General features: G+C 31.6%; 2 protein-coding genes and 1 long non-coding RNA gene across 6 annotated transcripts; 2 read left to right on the top strand and 1 right to left on the bottom strand.

Annotated features, from left to right (window-relative positions):
* The first annotated feature begins 2,833 nt into the window (after nt 1–2,833).
* Nucleotides 2,834–6,590, top strand: LOC106438253 (MADS-box protein SOC1-like). 4 transcript variants are annotated; one of them, XM_013879359.3, is made up of 9 exons: nt 2,855–3,049; nt 3,172–3,202; nt 3,660–3,864; nt 5,206–5,287; nt 5,471–5,532; nt 5,631–5,730; nt 5,809–5,850; nt 5,933–5,974; nt 6,218–6,590. In XM_013879359.3, the coding sequence occupies exons 3-9, from the start codon at nt 3,683–3,685 to the stop codon at nt 6,347–6,349; spliced, it is 642 nt and encodes a 213-aa protein (XP_013734813.1). In that variant the 5' UTR covers nt 2,855–3,049; nt 3,172–3,202; nt 3,660–3,682; the 3' UTR covers nt 6,350–6,590.
* A 683-nt stretch (nt 6,591–7,273) lies between these two features.
* Nucleotides 7,274–9,898, bottom strand: LOC106443647 (agamous-like MADS-box protein AGL6). The gene is made up of 8 exons (XM_013885195.3): nt 9,517–9,898; nt 9,001–9,079; nt 8,817–8,878; nt 8,597–8,696; nt 8,463–8,504; nt 8,344–8,385; nt 8,114–8,262; nt 7,274–8,018 (listed from the first exon to the last, which is right to left on the bottom strand). Exons 1-8 carry the CDS (start codon nt 9,789–9,791, stop codon nt 7,922–7,924), a joined length of 846 nt encoding a protein of 281 aa, XP_013740649.3. The 5' UTR covers nt 9,792–9,898; the 3' UTR covers nt 7,274–7,921.
* Nucleotides 9,899–14,216: 4,318 nt separating this feature from the next.
* On the top strand, nt 14,217–15,324 carry LOC106441906. Its single transcript, XR_007338137.1, has 4 exons — nt 14,217–14,424; nt 14,510–14,605; nt 14,958–15,038; nt 15,141–15,324. It is a non-coding gene; the product is annotated as an uncharacterized LOC106441906 (long non-coding RNA).
* The last annotated feature ends 111 nt before the right edge of the window (nt 15,325–15,435 follow it).

The following is a 15,435-nucleotide window of genomic DNA, read 5'->3' as shown; positions in this document are numbered from 1 at the left end:
GGTGAAGAAAAGTAGTAGTATGAGCATATAGTAGTTGCTGTATTGTAATTTTTTGGTGGGTCCTCGTTCAGACCAAAGTGTGGAGCACGATTATCTTTGACATTAATAAATAACGAATATATTTTGTAGAGTTTTCGATTGGAGCATGAGGAAAAGTAGGAGATGTGTTTTCGCATTATCATTGGCTAACCTTTGTACGAGACTGTACGGACGACATTGATGTATTTCTACTATTCTACGCCCTATTTTCCATCTTATTAATGTTTCTGTAATCTGAATTGGTTTGAAAAAAAAAATTGTGTAACCATAAACTCCAAACACGTGCGTAAACTAATGCTAACAAAAAAAGTTCAATATAAAGTAGGGGTGTTCAATCCGGATATCGGTTCAGTTTCGGTTCGGGTTTTTTCGGTTTTCGGTATTTCGGTTAGTAAAATATAACTATCATTCTAAATCCATATTTACTTCGATTCGGTTCGGTTTATATACCGTCGATTTTCGGTTTATTCAGTTTTATACCAAAAAACATAATTATTTTGTTTGAGATCATATTATATGAATTTTAGAGTCATATTATCAACACCGTCATTTATTAAAAATATATTACATGTTCAAATAAATAAACAAAAAAAGTAAAAATGCTTCTACCATCAAATAAAATAATCAAATCTGTAACTAAAATCAAAGCTTGAAATTTTGAAAATAAAAATATGAAACAAAACAGAAACATGAAAGAAAAGTTTTTCCACTCTTCCATATTTAGTGTTCATTAAAGTCATGCTTTTTCAATTGAAAATTTTCCATTAATTATTGTCCATTAAATTTATAATCTTCATATTAATTTAGTGAAGACTGAAATAAAGCAAAAAGATCAAAAAATACTTAGAAAATAAGATGTCTGAATTGCGATGTACTGTTATTTAGTTATAGTTCAAATATTATACAAATTAAGGTTTTTTATTACTATAAAATTATGGTAATAGTTATTAACACAAATTTAACTTATGTAACAAATAGATTTTCATGTATTGTTATAAAATAGATACATATTTACATGTTTCTACTTTTAATCGGTTTTGTTCGGTTTAGTCGGTTTAATCGGTTATATACCAAACCATATCCAAATCCTACGGTTTTTATAAAATTATATCCATTCGGTTTATATGGTATATACCAAAACCAAACCATATTGTCTCTTTCGGTTCGGTTCGGTTCGGTACGGTTCGGTTTTACCATATTGAACAGCCCTAATATAAAGACATACAATTAACTCAAAAATATATCCAAAAAGTATTTTCCGACATGTTGGTAGTATTTAATAAATATAAGTTGGTTAACATATTAAGCTACCAGCAAAATAGATGCTCGATTTCTCAAAAGAAAATAGTCTGCGAGGACCGAGGTCCTATTCCTATACATATGTACATATATAAATCATAATATATACATAAATCACTAGATTTCGTCGAAATGGATATATTTTGGTGCCACTAGCTAGACAAGACGTTCAATGAGCTGAATCATTATTGGTTTTGCTTTTTTTTTTGTTCAACCATTATTGGTTTTGCAAGTTACGTTTTCTTTTATGACTGCAGAAAAATTATAGTCAGAGGTACAAAACTTTGCACATACACGCCATTGCCACATTGTATTTGTAGTATTTGATTGGTGGTATGTTAGGCAACGGTGGAATTGTATTTTGTAATGCGATATTGTGCATTAATAACAAACATGTCAACAGAGGCGTGCCTACAGTGTATTGAAAAAGGCATTCGCCTTAGGCCCCCGAATAATATTACATTTTCTAGGGCCCCAAAATTTAAAATAATTTCTAATTTAGTTGTTTAAACTTATTTCTAAAAAAATCTCTCCACGAGAATCGAATAACTCAATTTCTAAATCTATATATTTTTTTCTTATAGGACATAATATAGCATATTTACGTAATAAACTTATTCTTCTAAGTGTTAAACTTATGTATTTCGTGAAGGTGATATATCGTATTAGAAAATTGTTTTCTTTATAGTTGTATATAAATTTATTTTTAAAACTTGTCTTAGGTCCCTAAAACTCTTCGCACGGGACTGCATGTCAAACTATAGAACTGCAATAGCAAGTTATCAATCACTCAAGTAGAGCTATAAAGTTATGTGCTATAAACCTAAAACATACATAATTCCACAAAACACTGGAAAACAAAATAGTCATCTTTGACGTTAGAATACTAGTACACTATAGCTTTCTATCACAAAACATTATAAAATAAAGCAAATGTTGGGTTTAATTAATACACTACACATGGTCTATGAATGCATAAGAGCATCATGAGACTTTTGATGAGTTTATCATCAATTAAATAAATAAACAAAAAAAAGTAAAAAAAAAGTTGTTTGAGAGACTATTTGAAGTTTTTTAAAACATTTCGATATTTATCAAATTCTCGATGGTTAATATTAAAATATGGTGAGAGAAGTTCAATAAATTTTACCTGTTATTATTAGAATTAGGTGTTGGATATGCTTATTTTCAGATTAATTACATGTAGGGCATGTAAGTACGAGAGAGTTTTTGTGTCCACACTTAAATCAAAAAAGAATTTTCATTTTAACCTTATCAAACTTTTTTATATTTATGAAGGGAAAAAGATGGGTATTTAAATATTTCCATATATATCAAACTATGCTATTTTTGGTATTTCGTAAGGCTTTTTTTCCAAATAAGTAAAGGATGAGGTTTCAAGCGACCATCATATTTTCGACACATATTACTATTTGCTCTTCCTTTTTGCTATTATTTTAATATTATATACTACTTTTCAAATAAAGAAAAAATAAAAACGAAAATAATTGTTCCACACCATTACCATAAGGTCCATAACTACAACGAGAAGAGGATCTTTTTAAGGAGAAAGCAGAGAGAGAGAAGAGAGTAGTGTGTGTGTGTGTTGTTGTCTCTTGTTTCTTTTATTACACCAGATAGATGAAACGAGGAAAGCTATTACTTCTTTGGTTACAACCATAAACAGATCCTTCCTTTCGCAGAGAGTCAAGTTTGATCATCTTCTTCTTTTTCTCGCAGCTCCTTCATTAATGCTTATAAAGTCTCCTATATCTCTCTATCTATACACAACTGTGCTAATCAGTTTCTACTTCTATTAATCTTCGTGATTAGGTTTTTTATTTATCAACCCTATTGACCACCGGTTAGATCTCTTCGTCTTGACCTTTCTTTACTTTTTGCTTTGTAGTCTTGGACTAGTCTGATGAATCTGCTTTCATTTTGTTGGATTTGATGTTTTGTTTCGGCTAAATCTCATTTCAATTAAAACCCCCCTAAAAATCAATATTTTTTATAAAAGGTTGTATCTTTCATTCATTTTTAAGCACAAACTTGTAGATCATACAAGTTTGTACTTTACATTGATTTCCTTTTTGGGTACTTAATCATGTTCATCTCTCGTTGACTTCATCAGTCTCCTCCCCCCAAAAATATATATCAAAAATCAAACCCCAGGAAAATAATTCTTATTTCTATCACGGGTTAAATTATGTGTAAGACTAGTCTTGTTATCGAAGTGGTTGCAGTTGCACCATTGATCTCATGTTTTCTGCAATAAACCCAAAGGAAGATTGTATAAATATGTTTTTTTTCTGTTAAAGGGAAACTAATCAAGGAGAAAGAGATGGTGAGGGGAAAAACTCAGATGAAGCGAATAGAGAATGCAACAAGCAGACAAGTCACTTTCTCTAAACGAAGGAATGGTTTGTTGAAGAAAGCTTTTGAGCTCTCAGTGCTTTGTGATGCTGAAGTTTCTCTGATCATCTTCTCTCCTAAGGGAAAACTTTATGAGTTCGCCAGCTCCAAGTACGTTCTCTTTTTTATTTATTTATATAAGATTGAGAGAGAAAGAGAGAAAGTTTTATTTATATCCCTTGGTTTATATTTGAATCTCTTGGCTGTTTATGGAATCACATCTCCCTTTGACGTTTGCTTAGAGGGAGGGTTAAAAGAGTTGCTTGGTTTCTACAATTTTAGGGCTATTACTAACGTAAACCAAGTACATCATCTTGTTTAATCCTCGCAGATATGTCTCTCTCATAATTAATTTCTGAATAGTGATAAAAGTTAAAATGCCAAAGAACTCTCTGACAAGTACTTGCACTTGTTATATAAATGTTTGATCATCTTAGATCTTATTAGAGATCATGATAATGCACAATACGACTCCTTGAGTTTTGTATTAAACTCTTTGGTGGGTTTCATACAAAAATCATAATTATGTTGCATTAGCATTCTTTTGGTTTGTAATGACCAGGTTAATATTGTTATTGCTTTTTAGAAGAAGTCATAGATTGCTCTAAGTGATAGTTAGGAACTTGTTTTATCAATCTTGATTGATAAATCTGGCATGTTTCATTTCATGCGCATTCCTTATATAGTGCAGTTAAATTACATTTTTGTTCCTACTGTTTTTCTACCTGAATTTTTTTCTTTTTGCATTGAAACTATAAAGCCAGAATCTAAAAGTAGGTTGTTTTAAGAATGAGAAAGAAGTTATTTTGTAGTGTTAGGTAGAAGGCAAAACCAAACTTACTTCTGATGAATCATTAGAGCACCCCCATTAGTGAACTTATGGGGGGTTCACACACATTCCCAAAAAAAAAAAATATTAAAATAAGGAATAGTGATGAACCTGTCTCTCTCCACCCCTTCCCAGTGAACCTGGTTCATCACTGTAGCGCGGGCCCCACGGCACGTGGCGGCCCGCGACTGGTCCGAAAAAATATATTTTTTTTTTTTTTTTTTTAAAAACAAAAATCAACTAAAAAAAAATAATAAAAAAATGTTTTGTGAACCCCTTTCATGGGGTTCACTAATGGGGATGCTCTTACATCTGTAAATAGAAAATGACAGCTTTTGAACAGATGTTTCAGAAGATTTGTCCATTTGGGAATGTATCTTTCACTCGACCAACCTAATTAAAACTAAATGAGACTCATATATTTCTCATTTTCGAAAATGTAGGGAAAAAATCAATTAATACATGACTTACCAAAGTATGTCCTTAAGACTTGTGATTACATTAACTAAGAAAAGACTTTTATGTTTTTATATTGTTTTTTTTTAGTTCGAGAAATATTGAGTTGGTTTCTTACAATTTGCTAACTTAATCTCAGATGAGTTATTTTCAATGCGTTTTAACAGTATGCAAGATACCGTAGATCGTTATCTGAGGCACACCAAGGATCGAGTCAGCAGCAAACCGGTTTCGGAAGAAAATATGCAGGTTAATTATGATCTTGCATACCCATTTCTTATAACAACTTCAATACAAAAATAAAATGGCTGAGAAAACAATCACTGTCTTTATTTAATATTAATGCAACATATTAGTATCTCAATGTCATTTTTCTCAAGCCATATATTGAAAATAATGACATGCAATAACTTTTTGTGATATAACCATCAGCATTTCAAACATGAAGCAGCAAACATGATGAAGAAAATTGAACAACTTGAAGCGTCCAAACGGTTTGTGATCCACTACAGTGCACTTTTATTACTGTTGTATATATCATGTAGTAAGAGGTTAATCGTATTCAGTAAGTGTTTCTTCTTACTTTAATTAGTAAACTCTTGGGAGAAGGCATTGGATCATGCTCGATTGAGGAGCTGCAGCAAATTGAGCAACAACTCGAGAAAAGTGTCAAATGTGTTCGAGCAAGAAAGGTATTTATATATCATCCCCACATTATCGTTCTTATATAAGCAATCATAACTCTTAACTTAATTACACATCTCTTTCAGACTCAAGTGTTTAAGGAACAAATTGTGCAGCTCAAGCAGAAGGTAAAGAGCGTAGTGGTGTAGTTTTCCAACTTAATAATCTTCTTGTACTTTCTTTTTACAATTGGAATAAAAAACTTTGCAGGAGAAAGCTCTAGCTGCAGAAAACGAGAAGCTCGCTGAAAAGGTACAATATATTCTACACACGAATATCTCATATGGTTCTCAAGTTAGGGTTGCACTTACATATCGTTTTATGTTGTTCGTTTATGATAGTAAAAATCTGGTTCTTTTTTTTGGGTTACTCGGTTAGGAGACTCCTGATATTAATTCTTCTTGGTTAGTTTTCAGTCACTACATTAGCATTATAATCCCAAGATCGTTTATGTGTTTGTTCTATCTTCTTTGCATCTATTAATTTTGTATGCAGTGGGGATCTCATGAAATCGAAGTTTGGTCGAATAAGAACCAAGAAAGTGGACGAGGTGACGAGGACAGTAGCCCAAGTTCTGAAGTAGAGACACAATTGTTCATTGGGTTACCTTGTTCTTCAAGAAAGTGAAGCAACTACTATTCTAAGAACAACAAAAACAAAACAAAGCAAAAAAAAAAACTATATGCAAAAACGGGTTAGCAGTGAGTGTATAAGGACAAGTAACAAAACTCTTAAGCTGCTTCTCTTGTTGTCTTCTTTCTCTCTCTCTCACTCTCTTCTTCAAAACTGAATTGCCTGTGGTATGTATCTATGTTCTCAATTTCTCATACACTTGCCTTTTCTAGAATCTAAGAGCATGATTCTAAAATTTGGGTTTTGGGTTTCTTAAATTTATTTATTTATTTATTTTTTGTCTGATTAAAAAAAAAAATTAAAAACGAACCAATTGCGGACCGATAAACATGGTCTAATTATATTTATTGTTCACTTTAAAGTTATGTTTCTTTGTAAATCAATTCAGGTTGTTTTCCTCCAAATCACGAATACCTATATATAGCTTACTGGTTAAAGTTAACAAGCACAATATAAAAGTATATTAAGCAGTATGTTTTTACTGGATTAAAGAACTCTTATTATAGCCCTCCCAAGACGAGAATATAACCACCCCCAAAGATCTGAAGCTTTTATTTTTCTTGAAGCAATTGCTGCCAACAGAAAAATGATGAGCAAGTAGATTCAAGCTTAACTTTTTCAAATTAGGTAACAGGTATACGCAGAATTAGTAGTCTCGTCTCTCGTGTCATGCATATTTAACTAAACTTTCTCCGAGAATTTGTTATAATTTCTGTAATAAATTTCGGGTTTTAATTTATAATCTTTCATAAATGATGGGAACCAAATTAACTTTGTTCAGTCCGCTTCGCAACATCAAAATTCATTGCGAACTTTTTTAGACGGTTCTTTAGCATGTATACAAGTAAAGCTATTGTGACAAAAAAAAATACAAGTAAAGCTACAAATACTATCTAAACAATAATTATATTATGCATATTTTTCCTTATTATTTACTTTATTATATATCGGTGTTTTAGACTGGTTATATATGTATATATCTTTGTTTGTAACTAAAGGAATATGCCCGTTCGACACAATTATAATAAGAGATCTCTTATAATAATATTTGAAAATGTTAATTTTTCACTAATACCTTTTGTAGAATGTAATGTATACATAGATAACGAGATATTGCATTCAGCACGTTCTTATCGATAGAGTTCTGGGCCCATAAGGGCCTACTTATAGAAAGGGCTTACATTGCAATAATAGCCCAGTGATAGGACTTGGAAAAGATAGATCAGAGATGTTTGCCAAACTCAAATCATATAACAAGAAAGTAGGTCCCTCTCCAAGAATACTACTTGACGCACTGACATATTATGATTCGTTCATATTTGGTTACAGCTTACCTTATTGTTATGGAATGTCAGGTTCAGTTCGTATGAAAATGAGTGTTAGTAAACCCAAACAAATGTTTTAGATCAGGGAGAAACACACTAACGAAAAGAAAATATTTAAAGAACCCAAACATGCGAATACATTCACACGAGTTTGAGCTAAGTACAAGTCTAACTGAAAAATCGAGCTTTAGAACTGAAATTGCCGTGTCACTAGTGGCCTTGTGATGTAGTCAACAACCTGTCAAAGAACCCAATCTTGGACGAAATTGGTCTTACATGCTATGTTACTCTTTGATACAGAAGAACCTTCACCTTGCACGTAGTAATGTTGTTGGAACCTATTTACATATCCAAGTACCAAACTAGTCTTATAATCAATATATAACTTCTATCCCTTTTCACAAAACGAAGAAAAGGGTACTTTATTACGTACCCTATTTGTAAAAAGGGTTCGGTGTTGCAATCCACTGAACTAGACTGAACCGGAAATTCAGAATTGCTGGGATCACCGGCCACTGATGCTGCCGTGTTTGGCCATAAATATTGAAACGATTTGAAAGCAAGGCCTTCGGCCTGATCAAACTATTGACAAACAATATTATTAAAAATATAAACGATTTAGTTTTATTTCTAAAAATCATAATTTGAGATCAGAGTGAAAACCTTAATCTTGAGTTGTTTGTTTATGTCTCCGAGTTGCCTTTCCTACCATTTCAATAATAGATTGGTTAATATATGTATATACATGTATCAGTTTGGTATATAACAATTATATAACTTGCCTTTTTCCGAAGATCTTCCATTTCTTCTATCATAACTTGTGTCTGCATATATATATATATATATGGAATTTATTATATATGGACGTATGACTGAATATGAAACAAGACCGATCCAGTTAGTAGATGTATACAACCTTGCGTTTTCTAGTCGTAGTAAGAGCGGCTTCCAGCTGCCTCTCCAACCCTAGCAGTTCCTTCAAGCTCATTTTTCCAAGATCTTCTCCAAGCAAATGCCTTGAAAATTAGCATGAATAACAACACACATCAACTATTCAGCTATATATATAATGTGTACTACAGAAGATGATGATGATCCCTGTATAATTTCAAGGGCTTAGAAAATAAATAAAAAACCTATTAGTGCGAACAAGAGATTCGTAATGGGATTTGAGCTTTGTCACCTCCTGACACCAATTCTGCACCATGTAGGACTATATAATGAAATGCATATAGTAGCAAGAAAATTTGAAGTAAGAGTTGTTATAAATATAAAAAGGTTCATTTATTGTATAAATCGAAAGTAGGTATATACACATGCCTGTGTAGACTCCTCAGGCCTACTATTGCTCAGAGAACGGTAGTAGCAACGATGATACCGTTCAATTGTTCTTTCAACTCTGCAAATTCAGCAGAAAAAAAGATTATTACACACGAGAGATAATTAGCTTAATTATGTATTGAGATTTTTCTTACAAAAGAAAACCCTAACTTCGTATTTTAAGCCCCGTCTGAATTTTGGCATCTTCAAGTTTAAAGAATCCAGATCCAAATAAAATATCAAACAATAAAGTAGAACGTACGAACGGACCCATTGGCTTAATAATAAAGGATCCAAGAGAGAGACAGAGACAGAGATAGTATAACGATGAACCCTAGTTACCGTAGGATAAAAGACACAATCTTTAAGAATTAATACCCACAAAACAAAAGCTTGATCATATTCTTGAATCGTACAGTATAGCTAGTAATAAGAGAGCCCATTTCGTAATCAATTTTATAAAAAAAAAACTAACTTTATTGAATATAAAGAGCTACGAAGGGAGCACAAAGATACCCGACACTGCCGAACTCGTAGAGCTTTCCGCGGCTAGAGAAGACGATGAGAGCAACTTCAGCATCGCATAGAACAGAAAGCTCATAAGCTTTCTTCATCAAACCGTTTCTTCTTTTTGAGAAGGTCACTTGTCTATTGATTTTGTTCTCTATTAGCTTCATCTCCACTCTCCCTCTTCCCATATTTCTCTCTCCTTTTTTTTCCTTGATACTGAGCTCCTCTCTCCTCACGAAAATATACGTTTTATATTTATGTAAGCCCTTGTTTTTTGACATCAAATGTAAACTCTTGTTAATTTATATATTTGTTGTTAGATTAATATGGTGAATAATCTAATATCCGTGTTTCCAACTGTAGTATGTGATACCAAATAATGAGATTTATTTTATTTTAATTGTAAGAAAACAGAAATTTTAAATAAATAACGATGAGTCAATTTCTGATGGAACAAAATGATAACTCTGTTCTCGTAGTATCAGCAAAAATACCTAAGAATGAAACTCTGCTTGTAACAGTAGGACCAGTAAATATTCCACTAATTTCCCCTTTTAATCACGCAATTTCTTCTTTTTCCTTGCTTTTCAAAGATACACAAATCCAAAAGACTTCATTTTTTTTTTCAAATGTTATGGTTCACATGAATGGTCACTAAATGTTTTTTTTGCCTAAATGATTACTAATTGTTTTTTTTATTAAATGATTACTAATTATTATATTAGTAGTTGTGTCTAGTTGACAAAAAAAAGTCAATACTATTAAAAGCAAAAAAATCCTAAAAATCTACCTATAAAAGTTGTTTGAAATTTTTCCTTAAACTAGTAAAGGGAAGAAGTCCTAAACAATCTACCTATAAAAATTGTTTGGACCATTTTTTTAAACTAGTAATACTTTAATCTTATCTTAAATTTAAACTAACAATATGTTGTGGAAGCACCATAGCCTATTGGTTAAGGTTTAAAAGCTTCTACACCCAGGTCGAGAGTTCGAATCTCAGACTATGCAATTTATTGCTGATTACAGGAAATCCAGATTTCAAGTCCCGGAGAGAGCGATTTATTAAACAATTATGCAGATTACAGAGGAAAGGCTTGCAAGGGATCTTCAACATTGTGCAAGTAAATCTGGTCAGGCGTGGATCTTCATAGGACGGCTCAGGTGATGCAGTTAGGCGTAGGTCTTCATAAAGCAGGTAGTATTGTCGGTTGTCGAATCGTCTATGTAATCTTTTATATATCATAATTGTAAGATCATAATAAATCAGCGTTAAAAAAAAAACTAACAATATGTTACCATATATTTCTCTAACAATAATGCAATAAATATCTATATTATTTTAATAACCATGTATTTTGATTGATTTACCAAATAAGTGGCTTTTGGTTTATATATTGATTGGCGTAATTATTAACTGGGTTTATGTATGGATAATACCAAACACAATCCCATCCACGGTTAACCATTAACCAGTGTAAATGACATTATTATTATTAATTGATGTCCTAAGAAGAAATTTTTCGGTACACATTTTATATTCAGTAACTATATTATTAATCTTTATTGATGTTTTGATAAAAAAAAAATCTTTACTGATGCGTGTATAATACTTCATATTTTAAACCAATAAACGGTTTATATACTGATGCATGTACAATACTTCATATTTTTCTAAGTTTTTTTTGGGGTCAACGGTGTTGGTTCAAAGGTTAATGGCGAGTTTTTGGATTTTACCGGATTTTGAATTAATAGGTTTTCACTAAATCCGAATTTTGTAGAAGCACATCAGTTGGTAGAATCTATGATAGAATACTATATGAAAAACATATATCAATCTTAATTATATATGGTCATTGGGGTTACCGCTATGACCACAGTTCCGGGTCGAATATCATATTTTAATTCGTCTATAAACCACATATTTACCCATTAAAAGGAGTTAAGTTAATTAGTAAAATTAGAATGCTTTCTTCGCACCATTAAATAAATTTATTTTAAATAATTTTTGGTTTCAGATATATATGATATGCTCGGTTGTTTATGAAAATCCGTTTAATTTTTGTTTCATTTTTTTTAGCTTGGTATAATTCGATTCGCGGTTTCGGATATATGTGTCCAAAGCTACACTGTATTATATAAAAAATATTTAAAATAAATTTATTTAATTTCGAAAACAAATCTGCGTTTTTCAAGCGCGGGTCAAAATTTAGTAGTTGTTAATTCAGGTGAAGCATGGATCTCTTACATTTTAATATGTCATAATCGTCGTTAAAACAAACTAATTAAATATTAACAGCCGTGTCTCAGTATATTTAGTTAAAATGTCTACTTAACCTAAGTTGAACGAAGTTGATTACGTATGAAACTAATGCTGATTCATTTTTACAAATATTTAAAAATAATTGGTCAAAAGGAAAGCAGAAAATTCATCATTGTTGTTCGAGGTCCTCACATACTTGGTTAAATATAGTAAATATGTTAGGTAAAACTTAAAAGAATCCAATAAACGAGACTGACGCTCTTTCCACCATAAATTATTTGAAATATATATATATATATATATATATATATATATATATATATATATATATATATTAATTCATTCTTTATTTTGTGGCTGAATGATGTTTTTGTATTAAATTTTCTTTTGTTGAAGAACCCTCACTTTAATTTATAAGTTAGTAATAAGTAATTGTGACATCTCTTATTTTCTACCACAACAGCTCAACAATTCATATTCTTCTTATCCCTTAGAAAGAGATTATCATTTGGAATACAAATTTAAGATACATCAGCTCAACAATTATACCCGCTGCCTCAAGTAAATAATATCGCATTATTTTTTGGCTAAAGAGCTAAAGAAGTGGATATAAGCTAAAGTAAAATCAAAGCTCAATGAAAAGAATAAGGGTTCGTCACATGTTATCATTTTGATATGCCAGTCAGCGTGTCAGTCTTTTATAGGAAAAAATATAACGGAAATAAATATCCTTATACTTCGTCCGAGGTTCACAATTAAAATATTTAAATCAAGGGATCCGTTCACTTATGTTTTCTTCCGCTTACGTTCTTCGCTTTTATTACCAATGTTTATCCTTTGACTGAATTCTATTACTAATTTTAATTAACGAATGTTTAAATTATCTTCTATCTGTTAGAAGAAAAACATATAAGTTCGCAAGTAAACAGATAATCGTCACACATTGGTAATGTATGGTACAACAAACAAAGGTAACTTTTATTGACAATGTACATCTATATGATGTCATAAAATACAACGATTAAAGCGTACATATTATGTGTGTAATACATATAAGAGACGTTTACATAATAAGAACATTTTTTGGATGTTTTTAGAACATTTTTGTGGAAGTTGTTACACAATTAGAGATATTAATGTGAGACACTTTAACCTATCATGAGTTTAACAATGTAATATTATCTATTCAATCATAAAATAATCAATAATTAATCATGCATTGAGTCATTGACATAGCTATTTCTTGTGTTGCTCAACTACTTCCCACTAATCCAGGGTTCAATTACACTTGTGGCTTATCCACCTCATCAAAATAAAGGACCCATAACGGCACTAACATATCTTTTTAAGAAATCAAAAATTGTTAAAGAAAATGAAAGCTCGCGTCTATGTTTCCAACGTTTTCACTACCAGACATGCAAAAGAAAAGAAAAATAAAGAACTAGACCGAACACTGACCAAACCATCCTCGTTGTATCCAATCCAAGAAAATAAAGAAAAAGGAAAAAGTCGCAAGTCGATGCACATAAAACCATATATGTTGGGACGAGTTTCATATAACATGGTAGACAAACTTATAGTACTCGACTATATAGTACTTCGTTTTAGAAAAGCAAGCCATGTAAATGAAACATCATAGAAACAAATTATGTGAGGGAAAGAAGGTGGTGGTGGTTAGGGCCTTGGGGCATGCCAAATTCGGAAAGTGAAGCAAAGAAGACGGGTAGTCTTCATAATTTCATACTTTTCAGTTTATAGTAATATCTTTACTTTCACATTGTCCGCACCAGTTTATTTGTAAGAAAATAATATAATATCCTCCTCACGTTCTCGTGGAACTACGAACTAGCACTGCAGTTTCATGTGAGTGTAGGGTCATTGCGCCTTGTCGTTTTGAATACGACGCTCTCGACAAATCAGAACATATAATTTTCACATATCTTACTATAATAAGAATGAAGCAAAAGTGTGAACAAAAAATAAAAGAACGAAGCATCAAAAATTGGTAAAAACAGCATATAATTGGGATCCTAGGAGAGCCCGTGAAGTCACTATTCATCTATACCTTGAATATGTATTGTGGTATATATGTTTTCTTCGTATTGTTAACTAACTATTAGACATGTTTCAAAAACAAAATTTGATCGGCAATGCTATAGCATAATTAAGAATATAAATAAATAAATAAGTATAAAGTATATATATATATATATATATATATATATGAATTACACCCTTTATGAAAATGTAAATAAATGTGATCATTTGATTTGATGAATGGAAAATGAAAAAAGGTGAAAACTTCATTTAAATAATTAAATAAATTAAAGTTGAAAATTTTGTTAGTTTATTCCTTACAGAAATTGAAGAAATTTTTTTTTTTTACATTTCTTTATACATGAACATAAAAGACAAATATAGTATAACTCATATGTGAATAATTTAACAAACTGTTCCTTTGTAGTCTGTGATAATGGTTAGCAACTTATGCTCATGAAAGGCAGTTAGTTCTATGCATTGTGTCGAGTCTACTTGTGCAGAGTGGTGGTCATCATCATACTAAGGAAGATTATACTGTGAGAGGCAAAGAACCAAAGGATGAAGTTCAAATCTACACTTGGAAAGATGCCAATCTTCGTGAGTTAACAGATTTGGTATGTATTTTACTTACACAATGGATGTGCCTGTGTTTTCTCCTCGTTCCTTAGCACACAAAGTGGAACCATGTTGTTGTTTCAGGTCAAAGAAGTTTCTGTAGCGGCTAGGAGAAGAGACGCAATATTATCTTTTGCGTTCGTTTATCCAGACAAGAATGGACGCTTTATTCTCAGACAGGTAAAGTTACCTTTTTTCTCTTAAACCACCACATGATTGTTGATGCGTTCTAGAATTTCTCTGTGTTTTTTGCCACTTTCTTTAAGTACAGTTGATTTAGAGTCTCTATATCGAACATGTATTTTGTTATACTTATGAAGCATGCTCAGATCATATAGTAGCATCGACTAGTCATCTTCCGATGCTTATGATTTGAGAGTTGAGAGAACAGAACATTATATATAAGAATGCATTAGTTTGTTTGGCAGGGGTGATTTCAGATTCACTTGTTTATCATTTTACTTGTTCTTTGTGATGTTTGCTAGAACTCACGGGGAAGATACTGATCTTGTGATTGTTGATTGATAAAAAGGTAAAGGTTGGTCAGACGATGTCTTATCCTAACCGAAAACAACCAGACGACAGTAAAACACTCGCTGACCTTCATTTTGAGGTAAAGAGTTAAACACACACACAGAAGATAATGGTAATCTTTATAGTCAAAATAGTTTGCCAAGTAGAATAGCTATAACTGTAATTAATCATCCTTTTGCAGATTGGAGATTATCTGGATGTAGCAATCTACTAGGAGGAGGTTTCTGTTTCTCGTCAAGTGAGGACAAGGGAAAAAAACACATTTTTGGTTGTTCCCATTTCAAAACTTCATTCAGACAACATTTTATGTCTAATATGTGGTGTAATGATTTTACTCAGTTTAAACGAGATTTGACCAATTTAAATGATGTTTTGTCTGAATGGGTAACCAAATGTTGGATTACATGAAACAGAGACTATAAAAGTGAAAATCAAGTGCTTGTCCTTGGGATTGCATGGAGATGGAGTCCTTCTTA

This window comes from Brassica napus, chromosome A3, assembly GCF_020379485.1.
Source record: "Brassica napus cultivar Da-Ae chromosome A3, Da-Ae, whole genome shotgun sequence".
NCBI classification, from domain to species: domain Eukaryota; kingdom Viridiplantae; phylum Streptophyta; class Magnoliopsida; order Brassicales; family Brassicaceae; genus Brassica; species Brassica napus.
This window is presented reverse-complemented; position numbering and strand designations above follow the sequence as displayed.

Excerpts from the sequence above, each read along its gene's own strand:
- LOC106438253 (XM_013879357.3), top strand. Across the intron at positions 5,288-5,470 it reads TTTCGGAAGAAAATATGCAG|CATTTCAAACATGAAGCAGC; the intron begins GTTAATTATGAT and ends TATAACCATCAG. Across the intron at positions 5,851-5,932 it reads TTGTGCAGCTCAAGCAGAAG|GAGAAAGCTCTAGCTGCAGA; the intron begins GTAAAGAGCGTA and ends AAAACTTTGCAG.
- LOC106443647 (XM_013885195.3), bottom strand. The coding sequence starts at position 9,791 with ATGTCAAAAAACAAGGGCTTACATAAATATAAAACGTATATTTTCGTG. Across the intron at positions 8,697-8,816 it reads TCTCTTGTTCGCACTAATAG|GCATTTGCTTGGAGAAGATC; the intron begins GTTTTTTATTTA and ends CTAATTTTCAAG. Across the intron at positions 8,505-8,596 it reads CTACGACTAGAAAACGCAAG|ACACAAGTTATGATAGAAGA; the intron begins GTTGTATACATC and ends ATATATATGCAG.